This window comes from Silene latifolia, chromosome 3, assembly GCF_048544455.1.
Source record: "Silene latifolia isolate original U9 population chromosome 3, ASM4854445v1, whole genome shotgun sequence".
Taxonomy (NCBI): Eukaryota; Viridiplantae; Streptophyta; class Magnoliopsida; order Caryophyllales; family Caryophyllaceae; genus Silene; species Silene latifolia.
Genome location: NC_133528.1, coordinates 12,413,767 through 12,433,258, shown reverse-complemented (window position 1 = coordinate 12,433,258; position 19,492 = coordinate 12,413,767). Strand labels below are relative to the sequence as shown.

General features: G+C 33.0%; 1 protein-coding gene across 1 annotated transcript; it reads left to right on the top strand.

Annotated features, from left to right (window-relative positions):
* Positions 1–3,309: 3,309 nt before the first annotated feature.
* On the top strand, positions 3,310–4,600 carry LOC141647231 (auxin-responsive protein IAA4-like). Its single transcript, XM_074455342.1, has 3 exons — positions 3,310–3,635; positions 3,810–4,012; positions 4,149–4,600. The coding sequence occupies exons 1-3, from the start codon at positions 3,469–3,471 to the stop codon at positions 4,322–4,324; spliced, it is 546 nt and encodes a 181-aa protein (XP_074311443.1). The 5' UTR covers positions 3,310–3,468; the 3' UTR covers positions 4,325–4,600.
* The last annotated feature ends 14,892 nt before the right edge of the window (positions 4,601–19,492 follow it).

The following is a 19,492-nucleotide window of genomic DNA, read 5'->3' as shown; positions in this document are numbered from 1 at the left end:
GAACCCAACGCGACCGCTCAAAACGCCTAGGATCGTCTCAAAGATATTTTCAACGACAACAAAAATTCCCGCGCCATTATGTTGGAGCAACAATTCACAATATCCATATGGATAATTACCCAAATGTGTTGTCATATTGCCAAGCCTTGAAAATGGTAGCCGATCAACTATCCAATGTTGGGGCTCCGGTTCGGAAACTCGGCTTGTTCTGCAACTCTTCACCAATCTGTCCGACGGGTACGATGGGATCGCTACCATCATTCAACAAAGCGATCCCCTTCCCTTTTTTACAAAGCCAGGTCGATGCTAACCTTAGCTTGGAGGAAACTCGTCGTGCCGAAGCCCCTTCTACTTCCTCTAACACGGCTCTCCTATCCTCGCACGCTGACAGTGTGGCGCAGCCAATGTAGTAGCCGAGTCCAGTTGGCTTAGAAACCTCTTGCTGGAACTTCATTGCCCTATCCGTAAAGCAACAGTTGTTTATTGCGACAACATTTCTGTCATATACTTATTCGGAAATCCCGTCAATGATCAACGCACAAAGCATATCGAGCTAGATATCCATTTTGCACGGGTCGCTCTCGGTCAGGTCCATGTTCCCTCGCAATATCAATTTGCGGATGTTTTTACGAAAGGCCTGCCCAAAGTTTTGTTCGATGATTTCCGATCCAGTCTCAGCATCCGGCCTCCTCCCGCTTCGACTGAGGGGGTGTATTAGAATATGTCTTTTTTATAACAACATATACTTTGTCCTACCTAATTTAGAGATTGTGTTAACTTAATTAGTGGTTGAGCACCACAATCCTAGGCTTAATTTGTGGGATTGACACCTCTAACTCAGGATAGTTTGGTTGTATATAATGTATGCTTATGACTGTGAAATGATTTAAGGGAATAAACCCTTTTAGGCCTGTCCCGTGTTCACCTCCACTCCTTTGCAATATGAAGTAAGTGGATACTTAATCCTCCATTTTGATATGACCAGACTCGTTACTTTTTTTAACGTCACAGTGGAGGAGTTATAGGGTTTGGAGTAGATTTGACTTATTTTGCAGAAGATAAAATTTAAATATATTTTTTTTCTTTAACTAAAGGACTATGTGAGATGAAGTAATTTTGAGGTTTTACTAATGTGATTAAAAGTAATTTTGGACTCCTTAGCTATGACACCCGATTATATGAATTTATTGCAACCTCATCTTGGATAAGGAATTAAGGAAGCTATTGAGAGGCGGTTGGTGGCTAGGTACAAATGACGGGTATCCCGCTTCCAGATAACATAAGAGCTACCCAACCAGATCAACCCGTTTACCAACTAATCACTCAATCACTTAAGAGCGAGATCACTTGAATTGGGCCAGATTCAGAGTACCCATTATAACGAGGTCGAGTAAAACCAGCCCCATAACTTTAGGGCATGGCAAATGGAGCTGACTTTCTTAACGTGCCCACTGCCCTAATATTCAATTATTCATATCCTAATATCCTAACGCATAAACTATGGATAATGCGCATGGTTTCGGCCTTCGGGTCGGTCCGACTATAAATTTAATCCAACGTCTCTACTCACATCATAATACCTCGAAATAAATCAGAGCCGTCCATTACAATGTGTCGCATTCTTTAACAAGGCAATGGTATTTTATGTCCCATACAAAGTGGGACAATTCCCTCGAAAATTAGGCTGCCAATCTTGTCTAAATACATGCATTTGGGATACCCATGTCTATAGTGCCCATCCATTATTAAAGCCTTTCTCTTCAATTATTTTTCTATTACATATCAATAAATAAATAAATATATGTCTTCTTTATCTTCTAAATGTCCCCTATCTACATCATAATAAAGTTTGGTTTCTATAAAAAAAGAAAGTAAATTAGTTATTTATGGAGTGAATGAGTTTAATATATAAGTTGCTTTATAGAAATTATTAGCTACGTATTTAATTGGGAAAATACTTTCTAATTTACATTGGAAAATTAGCTAATAATCCATAGCTAAAAAGCTAGTTGAATTGATTGCTGAAAATTTTAACTGATAAGTTACCTGATTATATTAAAAATGTTTGGCAAACTAGTTGAAATAATAGCTAATATTTGGTAAATCAACGCTATTTGGTTAAATAAACTCACTTATTTCCCAAATACTGCTAGATAACATTTAATTTCAGTTAGTTTATTTGATTAAATAAGAGCAATATCAATAGAAGAACTTTATATTAAGTTCTTCTTATGCCATATCATATTTTATTAGTTCCAATGTTTAAGAACTTTTGTCCACAATAGATGACATTTGTATTAGTCTTCCAAATTTTTCAAAGTATGCTTATTGTTTCTCAAATTCCCATGTATGAACAACCAAATTCTTATTTTTGGAACTCAATTCTTAAAATTAAGAACAACCATTTATTTGCAATAGAAGAACTTTTTATTTTGGATTCTTAGGCTCCGTTTGGCACGACACTTCAGGTAACTTATTTGATCAAAATTTCAGCTACCTGATTTTTTTGCAAGTGTTTGACAAATAACTTATTTGGTCAAATAAGGTACCTGAAATGAAATGCTACCTGAGGTAGCATTTGAGAAATTAGGTACCTGAAATAACTTATTTTCCATTTTTTACCCCTTTATTCTATAATATTAAATAATTTTCATATCCTTTTACGTCATTTTACCAAAATCAGCTACCTTTTAGATAGTTTGTCAAACACATTTTTATATAATCAGTTACTTTATCAGCTTCTAATTTTTAGTTACCTTATCAGTTACCATTTCAGGTTTCAATTAGCTTTTCAGCTTTCAGCTATCTTTTCAGGTTTTAGCTATCTTTTCAGGTAGTTTTGCCAAACAAAATCTTAGTAATCACCCCAATACTAAGAACCACTATTGCTATTACTCTAAACTAACTATCAGACATTTGAACATAAATAAGATTACTAAAATTCTAATTAAATAAGCTAGCTAAAATGATCTACCAAATAGAGTCATAATGTTACAATTACTTACAAATGTTGACTATAATCTTTTTTCTTAGAAAAAAGAAAGAAAAACTAAACCCACTAAGTAAATTCGATGAGTTAGGACATAAAATACAAATAAAATAGTACATCCATAAACTTAAGTAATCATATAACTAGTTGAAAAATATGAAACATTATTATGTACTCCATCATAATAATTCACAATTCCAGTTTGTAATGTCCTCCAATGGGAGTACAGCGTGTGGCACACGACAATTAATGATCATTCTCATGTCTAGACATTGGAATCTCAACATTATTTAATTTCATGGATCTCTACCTCTCTATATAACACCCTTACTTACACTTGTGGCCTAACAACAACTCATCCTTCTTAAATCATTCACAACTAAAAATACTTGGCTAAAATTGCAAACAATTCAAGTTTTCCAAAAGAAAATATTCTAGAGAAATTTTAGTGAAATTTTATTAGAAGAAGAAGAAATATAATGGAGATGAACAAGAACGGAATAGAGCATCAGGATACCGAGTTAAGATTAGGATTACCCGGTACACAAGGATCAAAATGTGCTAACAAGAGGTCATTTCTTGATATCAAAGAAGAGTCTACCTCTAATGTAGAAGATTGTGCTACAAATAACACTCCTCCTCCAAAGTACGTATTCTATTTTGTTATGTTACATTTATATTTTTATAATTTTACAGAAAATGACATCCCTGCTCACAGTAATACTGAATCTCAGTACCATAATTATCACAAAAGATAACGATCTTATATTTTAAATTAATATTTAGCTAATCAATGTTTTTTCTTAATTTATTAAAATAGGGCACAAGTAGTAGGTTGGCCACCCGTTCGATCATACCGCAAAAATTGTATTCAAGCAATTAAAAAAGAGGCCGAAAATGGAGGCATGTACGTAAAAGTAAGCATGGATGGAGCTCCTTATCTTAGAAAGATTGACATGAAGCTCTACACTTGCTATGCACAACTCCTCAAGGCCTTAGAAGACATGTTCAAAGTTCAAGTTGGTAAGTCGATCTTCTGTAAAAACCGTTATTGTATATAAAGTATAAATAAAAGTATAAAACGGTCTTATTTGAATTTTTGCCTGTTAGGGTTAATGTGAACGTAGTTAATAATTTTTGTTGGTTTTTGTTTATATAGGTGAATACTCCGAGAGTGAAGGCTACAATGGATCGGAATTCGTACCGACTTATGAAGACAAGGATGGAGATTGGATGATGGTAGGAGATGTGCCATGGGAAATGTTCATTAATTCTTGCAAGAGGCTTAGAATTATGAAAGGATCGGATGCTAAAGGCCTAGGTTGTATGGCATAATTTAAATTAGCAATATATTTTATTTCTTAATTATGTATATTTAAGAGATGATCAAGTTTTAGATGTTCGGATCAATCTCATTTCAAGTTAATTAATCATGTATATATAAGGCAAAGATTAAGAGAGGACATGTATGCATCTCCCTCTTTTTGCCTTTGGCTTTTGTTCTACAATGTTTTGGTTTTTTTGGAATGTGAATTATTGGACATATATAGTTTTACCATGAATGAATGGGAATGTAATTTTCTTTGTTAATTATTTTGATAAATAGATTAATTGTTTTTCTTGGCATCAATTTAGCTCAACCAATGAAATTTAATTGAATCAGGATATAATTTTACGATAATATAAAATTCGCGTGCAGTTATTTTTGTCAATTACCATAAATTGAAAAGGCAAACACTATGCATATGGTTCATGTTTTTATGGCTAAGTTTGAGTCAGGTGAATGAACGGCGTGTCCATATAATATGTTAGTTAAACAAATCCGACTCATAAAAATCTCGCATAAGAGTATAATAAGTAATAAATCGGCGATATATAGAATCATAATCATTCATACTCCGTCCATTACTAGTTTTACCATCCATGTTCGAACTCGAGTACCAAAAGATCATTTTTTTTAATTTGGTAAGCAACTAAGAAAGTTGTAAACTAATAATTGAAGAACTTGATTCATTTTAGGCCACATGAAAATTATATTTTTACAAGCAAATTAAATGATTATATGCAACTTGCAAGCAAAGTTTCAATAGATTTAGCACCACCAATTCATTTAATCATGTCTTAAGATCACCAAATCACAGCTCATAATGATGGTGTATGATAAAAATGATTAATTCCACCGCCTAAGAACATGATTATAAATACCATGGCCGTGTTTGTAGGGCTCTAAGATTGTAACCTACCAACATGACCCGTGGTATGTATTTTTGCATTAATTTGGCTAGGATAATGATAGTGGGCCATCAAGAAATAGTGATATTTCGGTATTGTTTTTTCGGGTTTAATTATAACTCATTTCAGTTCAGTTTAGCTTAGCTATATTCAGTTTAGTGCAGCTTCATTGAGTTCAATTCAGTCCAATTCAGCTCATCTTTTCGCAAATTAACTTTTATTTCAGCTCCATTCAGTTCAGTTAAATTTAGCTCAACTCCATTCAGTTATGTTCAACCTTTCAACCAAAAAGAACAAGACCTTAATCTTGATATTATCATACATATTAGCCCCATCATTTTAGTGGTTCACTACATATTGCATATGAAAGAGCGATACTGCGACTGAATACCACCCAATGTCCCCATCATATTTTCCATTTAATTATGTGGGGAAGAAAAGAATAATAAACACAACTGGCCTAATTGATTAAAGATGTTTTTTCGGTAAAGAAATTGATTAAAGATGTTAAATATTCTCGATTGCGTTAATTAAGATCTGTGTCTATATATTCTCAGGGAACATTGACTATTATTAAACGGATTTAAAGTAGTGTGAAAAGATTGAAAGTTGATTATATTAAAATGGTCAGCCAGGTACTCGATCGACATTAGGCGTGAATGCCGTGAATTACTACTTTTATCTCCCTTTTGATGCCTTTGTATAAAATTTATGGAAGTTGAATTGAGTACATGTTTAATAAATGAACCATTTCAACTAAAACTAGTTTTGTGACCCGTGAAAATCACGGGTTTGATTGTTTTTGTTCTTTTATTTTGTAGTATCGTTCATGAATGTGTTATTCAGCTTGTTTGTCTTCTTACTTATTATCTTGAAGATATGTTGGTAGGATACTTAAGCAAGATAATAAAGAGGGTTCTACCACACTTCCCAAGGATAAGTATATTATAATATCTACGGGGGTTTGGAATTTTATTATATTAGAATAGTTGGAATTTGTTGGAAATCACATACTCTTTATTGAACAACGACACTAAAACTCATGAATCCCTCATTTTAAAGAACATACGAATGTCCATTCTCTGATTTTGAAGGCTGGTATTGCATATAAATTAACTGAGAAATTGTATTGTCTTGTGTTTCATCATAGCACTTTAAACAACTTATTCTCCAAGCCTAGAAGCAAAAGTAAATACAAATTATGGGAAAACGTAAAATTACATTCAAACAATAGAATATTAAGTTTGCAAACTACTTTTATTTTGCTACGGTCTTCGTCGTATTTGTCCTTTTATTGATTGTTGTCTTGTTGTGTTAATCACTGTTAGTCCCCTTTCTGTTTTTGTTCCCCGCTTTTTTTATGGTGTTTAGATTCTCTCTGGATTTCGAGGGCACTTGGCTTTGTCCCGGTGGTTATTCAGTTCACTCAACATTGACGGCTTTTGGTATTCTAGTACTTGATATATTGTTTTCAGTGTTGTTTTGGTGCGTTCTAAGAACCTTAGTCCCATTTTTATCCGGCAAACAAACAAAAGGTTGGACACTTGAACATCTAATTCTATTCCTTATTACCTAACGTATTCTAATGAAAAAGAAATGTAAAATAAAGTAAACATGTAAAATATATAAATGAATGGATAATAATGATATTTTATAACTGAATTTTACATATTATCTTTAGTCAATTAGAGACGATATGAATAATGCGTAGAAAGCGCTATGTTATACAACTTATGTTTATCTTACTAATTAGGCTAAAATTACAAGTTTATTTTCTTAAATGCAAATGAGTTTGTTAAAAAATTTCAGAAAATAATACATTTATAATTCTTGTCGATTTGTCGGTCTTGCAACATCGTCCTTGTAAATTCAATTGATTTCAAATGTATCGGGAAAAATATTATTAAAATGATTTTTGTATAACGAAAGACCTAAGTGATATACTTCAATTATTAGCAAGGAGTTGATAACATGTGACTTATACAAATAAAATTTTCGAATAAATACGCATTCAATAATTTTTAAAATAAATTTTGTGTGAACAATTTTTTAGAGGTTACATGAGAAAATGTATATGTTCAACAATGACATCATTCTAGTTTCATTTTTATATCTCTTGTCAATTAGAGTCATCTCTAATATCTCTTGTTGTTGGTGTACTTTTATGTGAGAAGCTTTAACGCCTATCCCGAAGAATTCGAAAAAAATAGGGATGCACAATTTGTATTATTATACTTCCATTATTTTAATTATCCTCTCATTTACTTGTACGCAATAATTAAGATTCGGAAAACGTTTGCAATTGGTGGAGTAATGTGAGAATTTTACCCTTAAACGATGACATTTATTTTGTAATTTTTAAAAAAGCTATAAGAGGCATTTGGTAAAAAGCATGTCCCAAAGTAGAAATCAAAGAAAAAAAGAGTGATAATATAAAAATAGACCAAAAAAAAAGAGAAGTGGGGTGATAATTAAAAAATACTCGTAACAATTGATAATGAGAAAAGAAAAATATATACAAATCATTACCAAAAAAAAAAACATTTCTCGAAGAAATATTGGAAGTGCTAGAAGAAAATATTTGATGGAAAACAAAAATGATTTAAAGGCTTGAAAGCATTCAAAGTTGAAACAATGGATTGGAGAATGATCATCGGATTCCGATCAAAAACCATGCAAATTATTTACCTTGATCCGCATTGAAAGATCCACTTTATATTTTTGGAGCATATAACTTCAACACTTCCATTAAGACTTTTATAATCTTGTTTGTCGACTAAAATATTTGATTTATACCCTGATTCACAAAATACAAGTTGAAGAGTACACGAAAAACTTATAAAGTGCACGAAAAGGTGTAAGACAATTTAGTACAATTTACAAAATTTGTCAATTAATATTCCAAGGGTTGGAATATATAATGAAACATGTCACTAATAATTAGAGATTCATACTAAAAACTTGATATTGCGCATACACCATAATAATAATAAAAAGGAAAACTCAATAAACAAAAAAAAATATATTCAAGTCAAAATATAATTGCAAAGAAGTCCCGTAACCATTATTTCCAGATTTCATGCAATGTTTTTGATATGTGAGTATGTCATCCTCTTGCAATTTTAATACAAACACAACAATAATAATTAAATATGATTCTAACTCTTAATTAGTTCAAAACATAATAAGAATAAAAAAAAAGTTAAATAATTCAATTGGTTATATATGAATACTTTACCTACCAACTTTTTGGATAAAAATGAAAAATAGGATTGTTGTAATATTTATATAAGAAATTTTTTGTAATTAATTATCTAATTAATTTCAAGAATTTGTTTGAGAGAAGAAGAATGTTTTGTGAACTAAGGGGAAGATAAAAAAAAAATTATGGTGAAATAAATACAAAGTATAATAATTGTGAGGAAAAACCAAAAGACCATTTATTAAATAAAAGAAATAAAAATTAAATGAATAGGTAGATTGATACCAAATTTATGAGAGGAAAATAAAGAGTTTATATTAATTTGTTTTTTGTATTTGCAACTAATATTTTTTATTTTGTTTTTATTTTATAAGTATGTAACACATGGTATTTAGAGATTACTTTTAGTTAGATAATCAAGTATCTAATATAATTGAATTATTATTAACTAATAGAAAAATTACACAAAAATAAGAATTAAATATCATTCTAACTCTTAATTAATTCAAAAAATAATAAGAATAAACAATTTAAATAGTTCAATTGTTTATATATGCATACTTTACCTACCAAATTTTTGGATAAAAATGAAAAAGAGGATTGTTGTAATATTTATATAAGAAATTTTTTATAATTAATTTTCTAATTAATTTCATAAATTTATTTATTTGAGAGAAGAAGAATGTTTTGTAAACTAAATGGGAGATAAAAAAAAGTTTGGTGAAATAAATACAAAGTATAATAATTGTGAGGGGAAACCAAAAGACCATCTATTAAATAAAAGAAATAAAAATTAAATGAATAGGTAGATTGGTACAAATTTATGAGAGGAAATAAAGAGTTTGTATCAATTTGGTTTTTGTGTTTGCAACTAATATTTTTTTATTTTGTTTGTATCTATATTGTATAGATATAGATATAGATATATATCATATTTATAGATTTACATATGTATTCAATTTATTGAAATTGAGCAAGTTTATTGCAATAATATTTATAAAGGAGTTGCACATATAAATAATTTTAAATTAGAGTGATGTAAATTTTTATTTTTCGTTTAACCAATTATACTTTTAAAAATTAAAATGTCAATGTATAATGTTAAGTATCTTATTATTTGCCCTTAATAAAAAAAATTCTTTATTATTTCATAAACAACGTAAAATTAGAATTACGTGATGTATTTATTTGTTTCTTAAAATATCCTAAGAATAAACGTAGAAATTTGTATGAATTTTGATTTTTAATTGATTTTTAATTTATCTAGAAATTAAAAATGCCAAAATTTAATGTTTTTTATACTAATTTTTTTTTATGTAATTTTTTTTAATTTGTGTATCGTTTTAAATGGATCATTATACGAGCATGAATTACCCTCTTAATTAAACACGTCACACTACATGGAGAATTGGTGACGTGGAATTTTGGTAATGCAAGGTGGCATTTAGTAATGTGAGGTGGCATTGTCTATGTGGCCTTTAAAGTTTAGCCTTTTAATAATATTTATAGATATTAAGGTGATAGTTGAGATCAAATAATTATATTTATTTTTCATTATGCCCTCTCGCTCGAATGCCCATTGGGCTCGAAAAGTGATTAGTGCACAAGCTCCCCCATACCATGTGCTGAAATTTCATTTCGTGAGTTATTAGAGGCTGCCAGGATTTGAGCCCGTGACCTTTGGTCACGCTGGCTCCGATACCATGATAGATGAACCATCTCAACCAAAACCTTAAGGTGATGGTTGAGCTCCAACAATTATATTTATTTCCTATTAATGTTAATATATTTAGGAGGCATTTGGTGTTGTGGGAGGGGATTTCGACTTCGTCGGACTGATTTTCTGGTTGTTTGTTGGGTGGTGTTATGGGGTCAGGATTCAAATTCCGACGGGCGAGAGAAATAGATGACTAGGTTGTGCGGTGGTAATAAGGAGGAGTCGGCGGCGCGTGCGGTGTTAGCGGTGCCGATGAGGCTGTTTGTAGTGGTTGGTCTTGGGTGGTGGTGGTAGGTAGGGGGTAGTGGACTGGTGGTGTTGTATGGTGATGCAAGTAGGGGAATAAGAAATGGTGGTTGATACCCTAAGGGGGAGGGGTGACGGGAATTGAATTAGGGGGCGTTTAGTTCATCTAAGGGTAAAAGAATTAAATTAATAGGGGGAGGGGGTGGAGAATGAGATTACCGAAAATCTATCTTTATTGTTTGGTTAGTTTATCAAAAGGAATAAGAGTAACCCCAACAACCACCTGTTTAATCCTCCACCATCACCAACCACCACCACAACTAGCAAGTACCGCCTTCGTCCGTTAAGCAAAACGACCGTCGAACGCCTTTGCGTCACTGCTATCATCGCCGGACAACCCCCTCATCAACCTCCGTACAGTACACAACCCCACAATACCTCCTTAACATCATCCTAACTCCATGAGACCCCCTCCCCCCCTCTTCCACCAGAACCACTCCCACACCGATAAAAATACCAGATTTGGTGTTTATATAGGTGTGGGAGTGAATTCTGGTGGTAGAAGAGGGTTTTTCATAGTTTTGGAGTGGTGTTTATGGTGGGGGTTCCGAATGAGGGTGAAGGACTGTGGGGCAAAGGAGGTGTCAACGTGGCAGTGGTTGTAATGGATTGAGTTGGGGATGGGAGGTAGTTTGAGGCAGCGACGACATGGTTGTGGTGGTGTTGCGGTGGTTGCAAATGTGGTGGCGGTAACAATGGTTGGTGGGTGAGGTGGTTAAGGATGATAAGGGAAAGGAAATCTCATTCATCTTTTAAGGGGCGATGGGTAACAAGTTAGAGGAGTTTGAGGTGACGCAGGGATAAAGGGAATGATTGTTAATATCAAACAAACACAAATAAAAAAAATGGGTGACTTTTATTCCTTATCCTTTGCGTTTCCTAAAGCTCCTAACCCACCCATCCCTTACGGTATAGGTAAACACTACAAAGATAATATGGAATAGTGACGACAACACGACAAAATGACGGAATATTGATGAAATTTCTGTCAGAAGAGAAGTCGTGACGGATAATCCGTCAGATCCCGTCAGAGACAAATGGCGCGTTGGATTTCACAATGGCGCCATAATTGAGAGACAAATCCTGACGGAAATTCCGCCAGGAATCCGTGAAACATTAAAATCCCGACGGAAATTCTTTCAGGTGTACCTTTCCTATGAAGGACAAATTGGAATAATGGAGAGACAAATCTTGACAGAAATTCCGTCAGGAATGTCAATATAACATTGACTTTCCTGACGGAATTTCCGTCAGGATTTTTTTTAAAGTGAAATCGGAGCCCGACGAGATCCCGTCACACTAATAATTTATTTCTCCCAGATCAATTTCCAACCCTATATTCCCTAAAACCCGACACCACCACCACCATCTCCGACCGCCGTCGTTGCTACCGTCACCTCAAGGTAGGCTCCTACTCTCCTTTCTTTCTTGGTTTTCTTTATCTTTTTCTATTCCTTCTCCTTAATTTTAAACCTTTTGTTTTTTTTATCTTTCACCAGCCACTGCCACCTCCCGTCGTTGCTGTTACCGCTGCCGCGCCTTTAATTTCTCCTCTTTCCTTTTCATTATTTATTTTTAATTAGGTATTTATAATCTCTTTTTAATTAATTTTTTTATTAATTATGTTAATTGACCTTAGGATAGAAGCCATTGTTGTAATTGAAATTATTGTTGGTGTTCATATTATTGTTGTTAGTTAGTAAAATATCGATCTTGTTAGAATGTTGGTAAATTTTATTAAAATGTTAATATTGTTAAAAATTAGGATTAATGTAGTTAAAATGTTAGTGTTTGTTAGAAATGAATGTAAAATGATATGTTAGTTAGTAATTCACTTAAGTAGTGATTATTGTTGTTAAAAATTAAGATTAATGTAGTTATTAAAATGTTAATGTTTGTTAGAAATAAATGTAAAATGACATGTTAGTTAGTAATTCAATTAAGTAGCGATTATTGTTGTTCTTGATGTCCATATTATTATTTTTGTTTATATTGACCTAGTACCCGTTCAAAAATTACTCATTAGAAGTAATTTTTGAATAGTCCCCGTTTTGGGACTGTCTTTGTACGTTTCAAACCACTTAGGTAGTAAACACGCACTCGTAATTTATTTATGAGGAAATAGCTTGGTGACAATTCTTTTAATGTTCTCTAAATGCATATGTGGAGTAACTATTTATTCTACATTGTGTATTTTGAGTATAAATAAAGGGAATTGCTACCGAATTTTTTCTTCATTGATAAATCACATGTGTGCGTTTACTAGTGACTTGAAGCATATATTGATGGGTTTAGGTTGGAGTGTTAAGAACCCAATTCAAAGAAATAAAGATTACTTGTTGACAATAGTTATATAATTGGTGATAATGTTTATTGTGTATTATTCTTGGTTGTCATTGTTGTTAAGATATTGTTTTTTTTTATGACATATATATACACAAATTTAAATGTAGATCCATAATAAGATGAAAAGATTAGAATGGCAGTGAATGTATGAAAGATTAGACGAAAAAAATAAATCCAAACTTGAATTTGCAAAGGGGGTGCAAAAGTTTATTGAATTCGCGGAACAAAGTAGTGAGTATAAGAATTTACGAGGTGAAATGAGGTGTCCATGTAAGAAATGCAAAAACTCAGCTTTTAAAGGGAAGAGGGATGTTGAAATTCATCTTTGGTCGAATTGTTTTGCCGATAATTACTATGTATGGACGTATCATGGTTAGGAACTGCCTACCGAAGGAAGTACAAGTAGTATCGTAGTTAGTGAGAATCCTTACCGGGAGATCGTGGAAAATGCATTACGTGATAATATTGAACAATCATTGGAGGATCGACTAAATCCCGACGACCTTAGCGTTGGAGAAGTGCGTTATGAAACCCCAAACCCCCAATTTTCTTCCTTCTATAAAATGCTAAAAAAAGCCGAACAACAAGTGTTTGAGGAAAGTAATATAAGTTTGTTGCAAGCGGCTGCTAGGTTGGTAGCACTTAAATGTGAGAACAGTATATCTCTTAGATGCGCGAATGGGTTTATGTCGTTCATTGGTAACATTATTCCAAAGAAAAATGCAATGTTGCGCAATTTTAATGAGAATAAGAAAGTGCTTAAGGGACTTCAACTACCCCATGAGAAGATCGATACATGTCCTACTGGATCCATGCTTTTCTGGGAGGACAATGCTAATCTTGAGGAATGTACAAAGTATCATGCATCTCGGTATAAAAGTACAAAAAATTCAAGTGGGAGGCGAATTCCTTGTAATCCGTTAACTTATTTCCTGTATGCTTGCGCCAAGATTACAACGATTATATGCAACCAAGCACATAACAGGTGAGATGAGTTGGCATCATAGAAACTTCCGATTAAAAGAAAGGGGGACAATGGCACACCTAAGTGGTGGAGAAGCGTGGAAACATTTCGAAAGAAAGCATCCAGAATTTGCAAGTGAGCCTCGTAATGTTCGTCTGGGTTTGTGTACAGATGGATTTAACCCTTATGGGCAATTTGGGAAAAATTACTCATGTTGGCCCTTGATTGTCACTCCGTACAAGTTACCTCCTTGGTTATGCATGAAACAACAATTTATGTTCTTATCTCTACCCGTTCCAGGTCCTAAGAACCCTAAGATAAATTTGGATGTCTACCTGCAACCGTTGATCAAAGAGTTGAAAGAACTTTGGGAAACCGGCGTGTACACCTACAATGTTTCTAAGAAACAAAATTTTCAATTAAAGGTTGCATTAATGTGGACGATCAATGATTTCCCTGCATATGGCATGCTTTTTGATTGGTCCACATCTGGGTACCATGCTTGTCCTTATTGTAAAAAAAAAAGAACATAGATCTTTTTGGCTTAAAAATAGTAAAAATGTTTATTGGTTCGATTGTCACCGTGAGTTCTTGAGACCTGATCATCCTTTCCGCAACAATTGTAACATTTTCCAAAGAACAGGAAAACTGATAATCGCATAGCCGCAGCGAAATTAACCAGTGATGAGGTGTGGGATTCGGTAAAGTATTTGCCGAAAATAGTTGATGCTTCTGATAAAGAATTGAAAAGACTGAAAGACAAGAATGAAGGTTGGTGGAAAAAAAAGCATATTATGGGAACTTCCTTATTGGAAAACGTTGTTGATTCGACACAACTTAGATGTTATGCACATTGAGAAAAACGTTTTTGAACAAATTATCAACACGGTGATGGACGTACCAAAGAAAACTACATTTGGACCTAAGGGTAAAGCTGACTTTAAAGAACATTGCTTAAAACGGCCCATATCATCTAGGTTTGTTTTAGATACGGCGGAAAAAAGGCTTTATGTGAATGGGTTGCTAATTTGAAATTCTCGGATGGTTATGCTTCAGATTTGAGTCGGTGTGTTGACTATAGAAACATGGTGCTGCATTCAATGAAAATTCATGATTGTCATGTCTTTATGGAACGGTTACTCCCTGTTGCATTGAAACATTTGCTCCCGACGGGTTCTTGGAATGCAATAACTGAGATAAGCCAATTTTTTAGAGACTTGTGTACTTTTACGATTAAAGTTGATTCTATGGAACGTCTAGAGTCAAACATTGCCGAGATAATATCTAAGTTAAAGAAGATATTTCTTCCATCTTTCTTCAATTGCATAGAGCATTTGCCTGTTCACTTACTTTATGAAGCGAAGGTTAGAGGACCTGTTGAATATCGATGGATGTATCCATTTGAGAGATTTTTTAATCATATTAAAAAAAAAAAAGAAGATTGGCAACAAAGCTCGGGTAGAGGGTTCCATATGCAACGCTTTTTAGTTAGAGGAAATTTCAATTTTCTGTATGTTCTCTATATTTCGAAGATCATATTGACACAAAAGTGAACGACTTAGATGTTGGTGTGAATTTCGATGACCAGCTAAATTCAAAATTACTCGAGTTATTCAATGATGACATGAGAACTACAACTGGGAAATGTATTCAAAGGTATTATGAAAAGTAAGTTATTACTTCATCATTACTCAATACATTTTTAATTATCAAATTATATCAAAATTATATATCAAAATTATAGGTAATATATAATTAAAACATGTTTTTGGTACATATAGAGAATTTACACATATATCAAACTCACATTTCCTGATGTCACGTCCTTTGATGATGTTTGGAGCAAACAAGACAAAAGTTTTCCGAAATGGTTACGAAATGACGTAAGTGATACATTTCCTTTGAAAATAAACAACACACTTGAATTTCTTATTAAATATTGAGAAGAATATAACTCCTTAATTAACTTATTGTTTTATTGATAGACTTATAGATGGAAGGACCCTTTAATAATAGCTCTATCATTGGGTCCTAGTAACATGGCGAAGACATGGAGACGATATTCTATCAATGGCTATAAACTTCAAGCTTTTAAGGAGGGAGTTGATGTTCCAAAAGCTACCTTAAGCAATGGGGTTTGTGTGAATTCTACAGAAGGGTTGGACTACTATGGAACCCTAAATGAAGTAATTGAGCTTGCTTATTATACCGAGCACAGGGTATATAGGGTGATATTGTTTAAATGTGATTGGTTTAAAAATTCCCCACAAGGACTTAGTATCTATAAGGTATACGGACTTGTAGATGTAAACGATAAAAAAAAACTTAGTGGACATTACCCATTCGTGGCGGCTTTTCAAGTCGATCAAGTTTGTTATGCTTCTTATTATCCAACCACTAAGAAAGGTAATCTATGGTCTGCGTTTTTTAGAATCAAGGCAAGATCACATGTTGATACTCCTGTTGACGAAATTGTCTTCCAAGAAGATGTGGTTGTCAATGATCACTCAATTTCACCAATTTTGGTGGAAAAGACAGAGAGTACAGTGAAGATGAATATGAAGTGGTTGTGGAAAGGGGTGAAGAGAAATATGACGGGGATTTCGGAGAAGAAGAGGATGAAGGTGAAGTTGGAGAAACTAGAATAAAGGAAAATGAGGAAGAAGTTGGAATGGTTTTTTCAGATGATGAACATCCATTAATTTTTAGTGATAGTGATAATGAGGAGTGAGGGAGACTAGTTGTAATTCCACAATATTAATGTATGAATTTTAATATTCAATCAAATTATATGAATTTTAAACATTCAATCAAATGTATAAATTTTAGTCAAGTGTATCTAAACATGTATGAATTTTAAACATTCAATCAAATTTGAAGTACTTTTAAGAAGTTTGTTTGATTTCATTGTTACAGTAAGGATCCTCTGTCCCACTTTTGTGTCCCATTGTGTGTGTCACTCCACTCACCTTTTGACACATCACTTGTTGCAAAATAAAATATTGCAACAATTATATTAATTTCTTGATGTGTTAGAAGATGATTGGAGTGGTACATACATTGAGACACCAAATGGGGCAGAGGATCCTCACTCATTGTTCGTAGTTATTGTTTATGGCAAGTTTGTAATTAGTGTCTATGGCAATAATTTTTTTTGGACTAACAATTTGTTTAATTATATCGTTAATGTTTATTGAATTTTAGATTGTTTAATTATATAGTTAATGTTTATGGAAGTAAATTTTTTTGGACTAACAATTTGTTTAATTAATTATATAGTTAGTGTTTATTGAATTTTACATTGTTTAATTATATAGTTAGTGTTTATGGAAGTAATTTTTTTTGGACTAACGATTTTTTCTGGACCAAAAATTTGCATTATTTATAATTAGTGTCTCTGGCAAGTTTTATTCGAAAGATAGTATGGGGTGGTAGTAGGAATAGAGCTCGTCATGAGGAGGAGAACGAGGAGGTTACTAATGACGCAGAAGATGTTGAGAATCCAACATCGGAGCAGGAGGGGATGCATGTGATTCTCTCACGGACCCTGATGTAGTAGATGCTCATTGGTAAGTGTTTTTTTTATTTTTACTTTTATGAAAAATGTATCATTTAAATAATTATATTTGAATTTCTAATATATATGTGTTTTTCAGGTGAAAATGTGGGATGCCAAGGCTATCAAACAATATGTCACTTGGTCATTAACTCGTAACCTCCGAGATGAGTATTTTACCAAATGGAGTGAAGCGAGCCATGAACAATGTGTGGAGATGTAGATTTACTTTCAGGTAATTTGAGAGTTACATATTATTATTTACTTCAATAATAATTTTTTTTTGTTAATTAAGGTCATTATTTGTGTTACTTAACACTCGTTTTTCTTATAATAATAATAGTATTTGAAATGAAATGAAAAACAACATAAGACCTTAATCAACAAGATGATATATATCGACGCTTCCGTCGGCAGACAAAATCTTCCTGAATGTAAGAGTTAGGAATCGAATCTGTGATTTCTTATAATAATAACGGTCCGTTTTTCTTGAGACCATTGCTTTTGGTCTGAAATAAGACGGGTAACATGTCATCATTTTACAATAAAATGTTGTTATTTTTTGATAATATGTTACCATTATTGTTCACATCATTTTCAGGGTAAAAAATGACACCTCTAGTCATAACATTTTGTGAATTAATTGGTTACATTTTCTTAAAAAATGACAACATTTTATCCGTTTGACAAATAAGACCAAAAATGTCCGTCTGAAACAAAAATTTGTGTAATAATAATAGTATTTGAAATGAAATGAACAACATAAAACCTTGATCAACCAAATCAAAGAGACAAAATAAAAACACACAAGTGCAAAATGTTTATGTAGGGTAGGAAGCATGTGGGATGTGAAAAATAAATACACCCAACTTCCAACCTTCCATATTCATCAAATGGTTCAAAGTACGTCTACGTTATACGCTACACCACCAATCTTCTTCATTCTCCATTTCTTCGCCACCTTTTATTTCCTGTCATTGCTTCTAAATAATGAGACTGCTAAAGTATGTCTTAAACATGTTCCCAAATTTTGTAGCTACGTTAGTTAAGCTTCGTGTACCATTCCTGGCCTTGTAACCGCGTTTAACATATCTTGGCCTTTGAGATATCTTGCGATTTTTGTTGTTGCATTATACTTTCTCCAATTTTTTTTAAAAACATAATGTATTCAATAAGAGTCTAATTCATATCATTCAAATCTCACGAAACGATTTCAATAATTTGCTCAAAACCTTCTACATGAGGAGAGCGAATTTTCTGTCCATTTTATGTTTCATCTTATGTCCCGCTATCCCTACTTATAACACATTATTAGTTGAATAGAAATTATTGCTATTTTTATTTTGTGATGGATGATGTGTCGTAAGATAAAGACAATGCGACAGGAGATGAGAGGAGATGAGACACAAAAGTGGGACAGATAATCTCTACTACTACCTGAGACATTGTGGCGTACGTAGGGGTGAGTGTGTGACGACTTCAATAGTTTATCGAATGATCTGCTTGATTTGTTTTTATTAATTTTGAATTTTCCTATTGAAAATATCAAAAGAAAAACACACATTTATAACAATTATATATAAACTTGAGATTCCCTTGAACTTGAGTTTAAACTCTAGTGAGCTCAGTTTTTTCAAGCACTGGCGAGCTCGAGCTCGAATTTTCCTTCATGAGCACAAGCCTAGCAAACTCAAACTTGTGCTCGACCCAACTCAACTTATTATCACCTCAGGCTCACATGAACTATTAGCTCATTCGCGACCTAATTTGCTAATTTACTAACAAAAGACCATTTTAAATATCATCAAAATTACCACCTACATTAACAATGTAGGTTAAAGCCAATTCATGAGGGACACTCACAAGGGGCAATTAGGCCACACTTACACCTGTTGAAACCATGTTACTTTATAACGTTTGTGAATAAAGGACCAGTTTAAATTATGTAAACGGGCGTGGGTCATACTAAAAATAAACGAGAGAAAGCCCACTTCATAATCTCAAAGAAGTTGCACTCTAAAACCAATTATAAAAGGACAAATAGGGATGATAACAAGCCAAACACCAGCTTGGCCTTACTTAGCTTGTACTTGTGAAACAAAATTTGAGCTTGAACCAATCTAGCTCGAGCTAACCCGAAGTTTAACAAATTGATTTCATTACCATGCTCGTCGCGAGCT

Excerpts from the sequence above, each read along its gene's own strand:
- LOC141647231 (XM_074455342.1), top strand. The coding sequence starts at position 3,469 with ATGGAGATGAACAAGAACGGAATAGAGCATCAGGATACCGAGTTAAGA. Across the intron at positions 3,636-3,809 it reads AATAACACTCCTCCTCCAAA|GGCACAAGTAGTAGGTTGGC; the intron begins GTACGTATTCTA and ends TTATTAAAATAG. Across the intron at positions 4,013-4,148 it reads CATGTTCAAAGTTCAAGTTG|GTGAATACTCCGAGAGTGAA; the intron begins GTAAGTCGATCT and ends TTGTTTATATAG.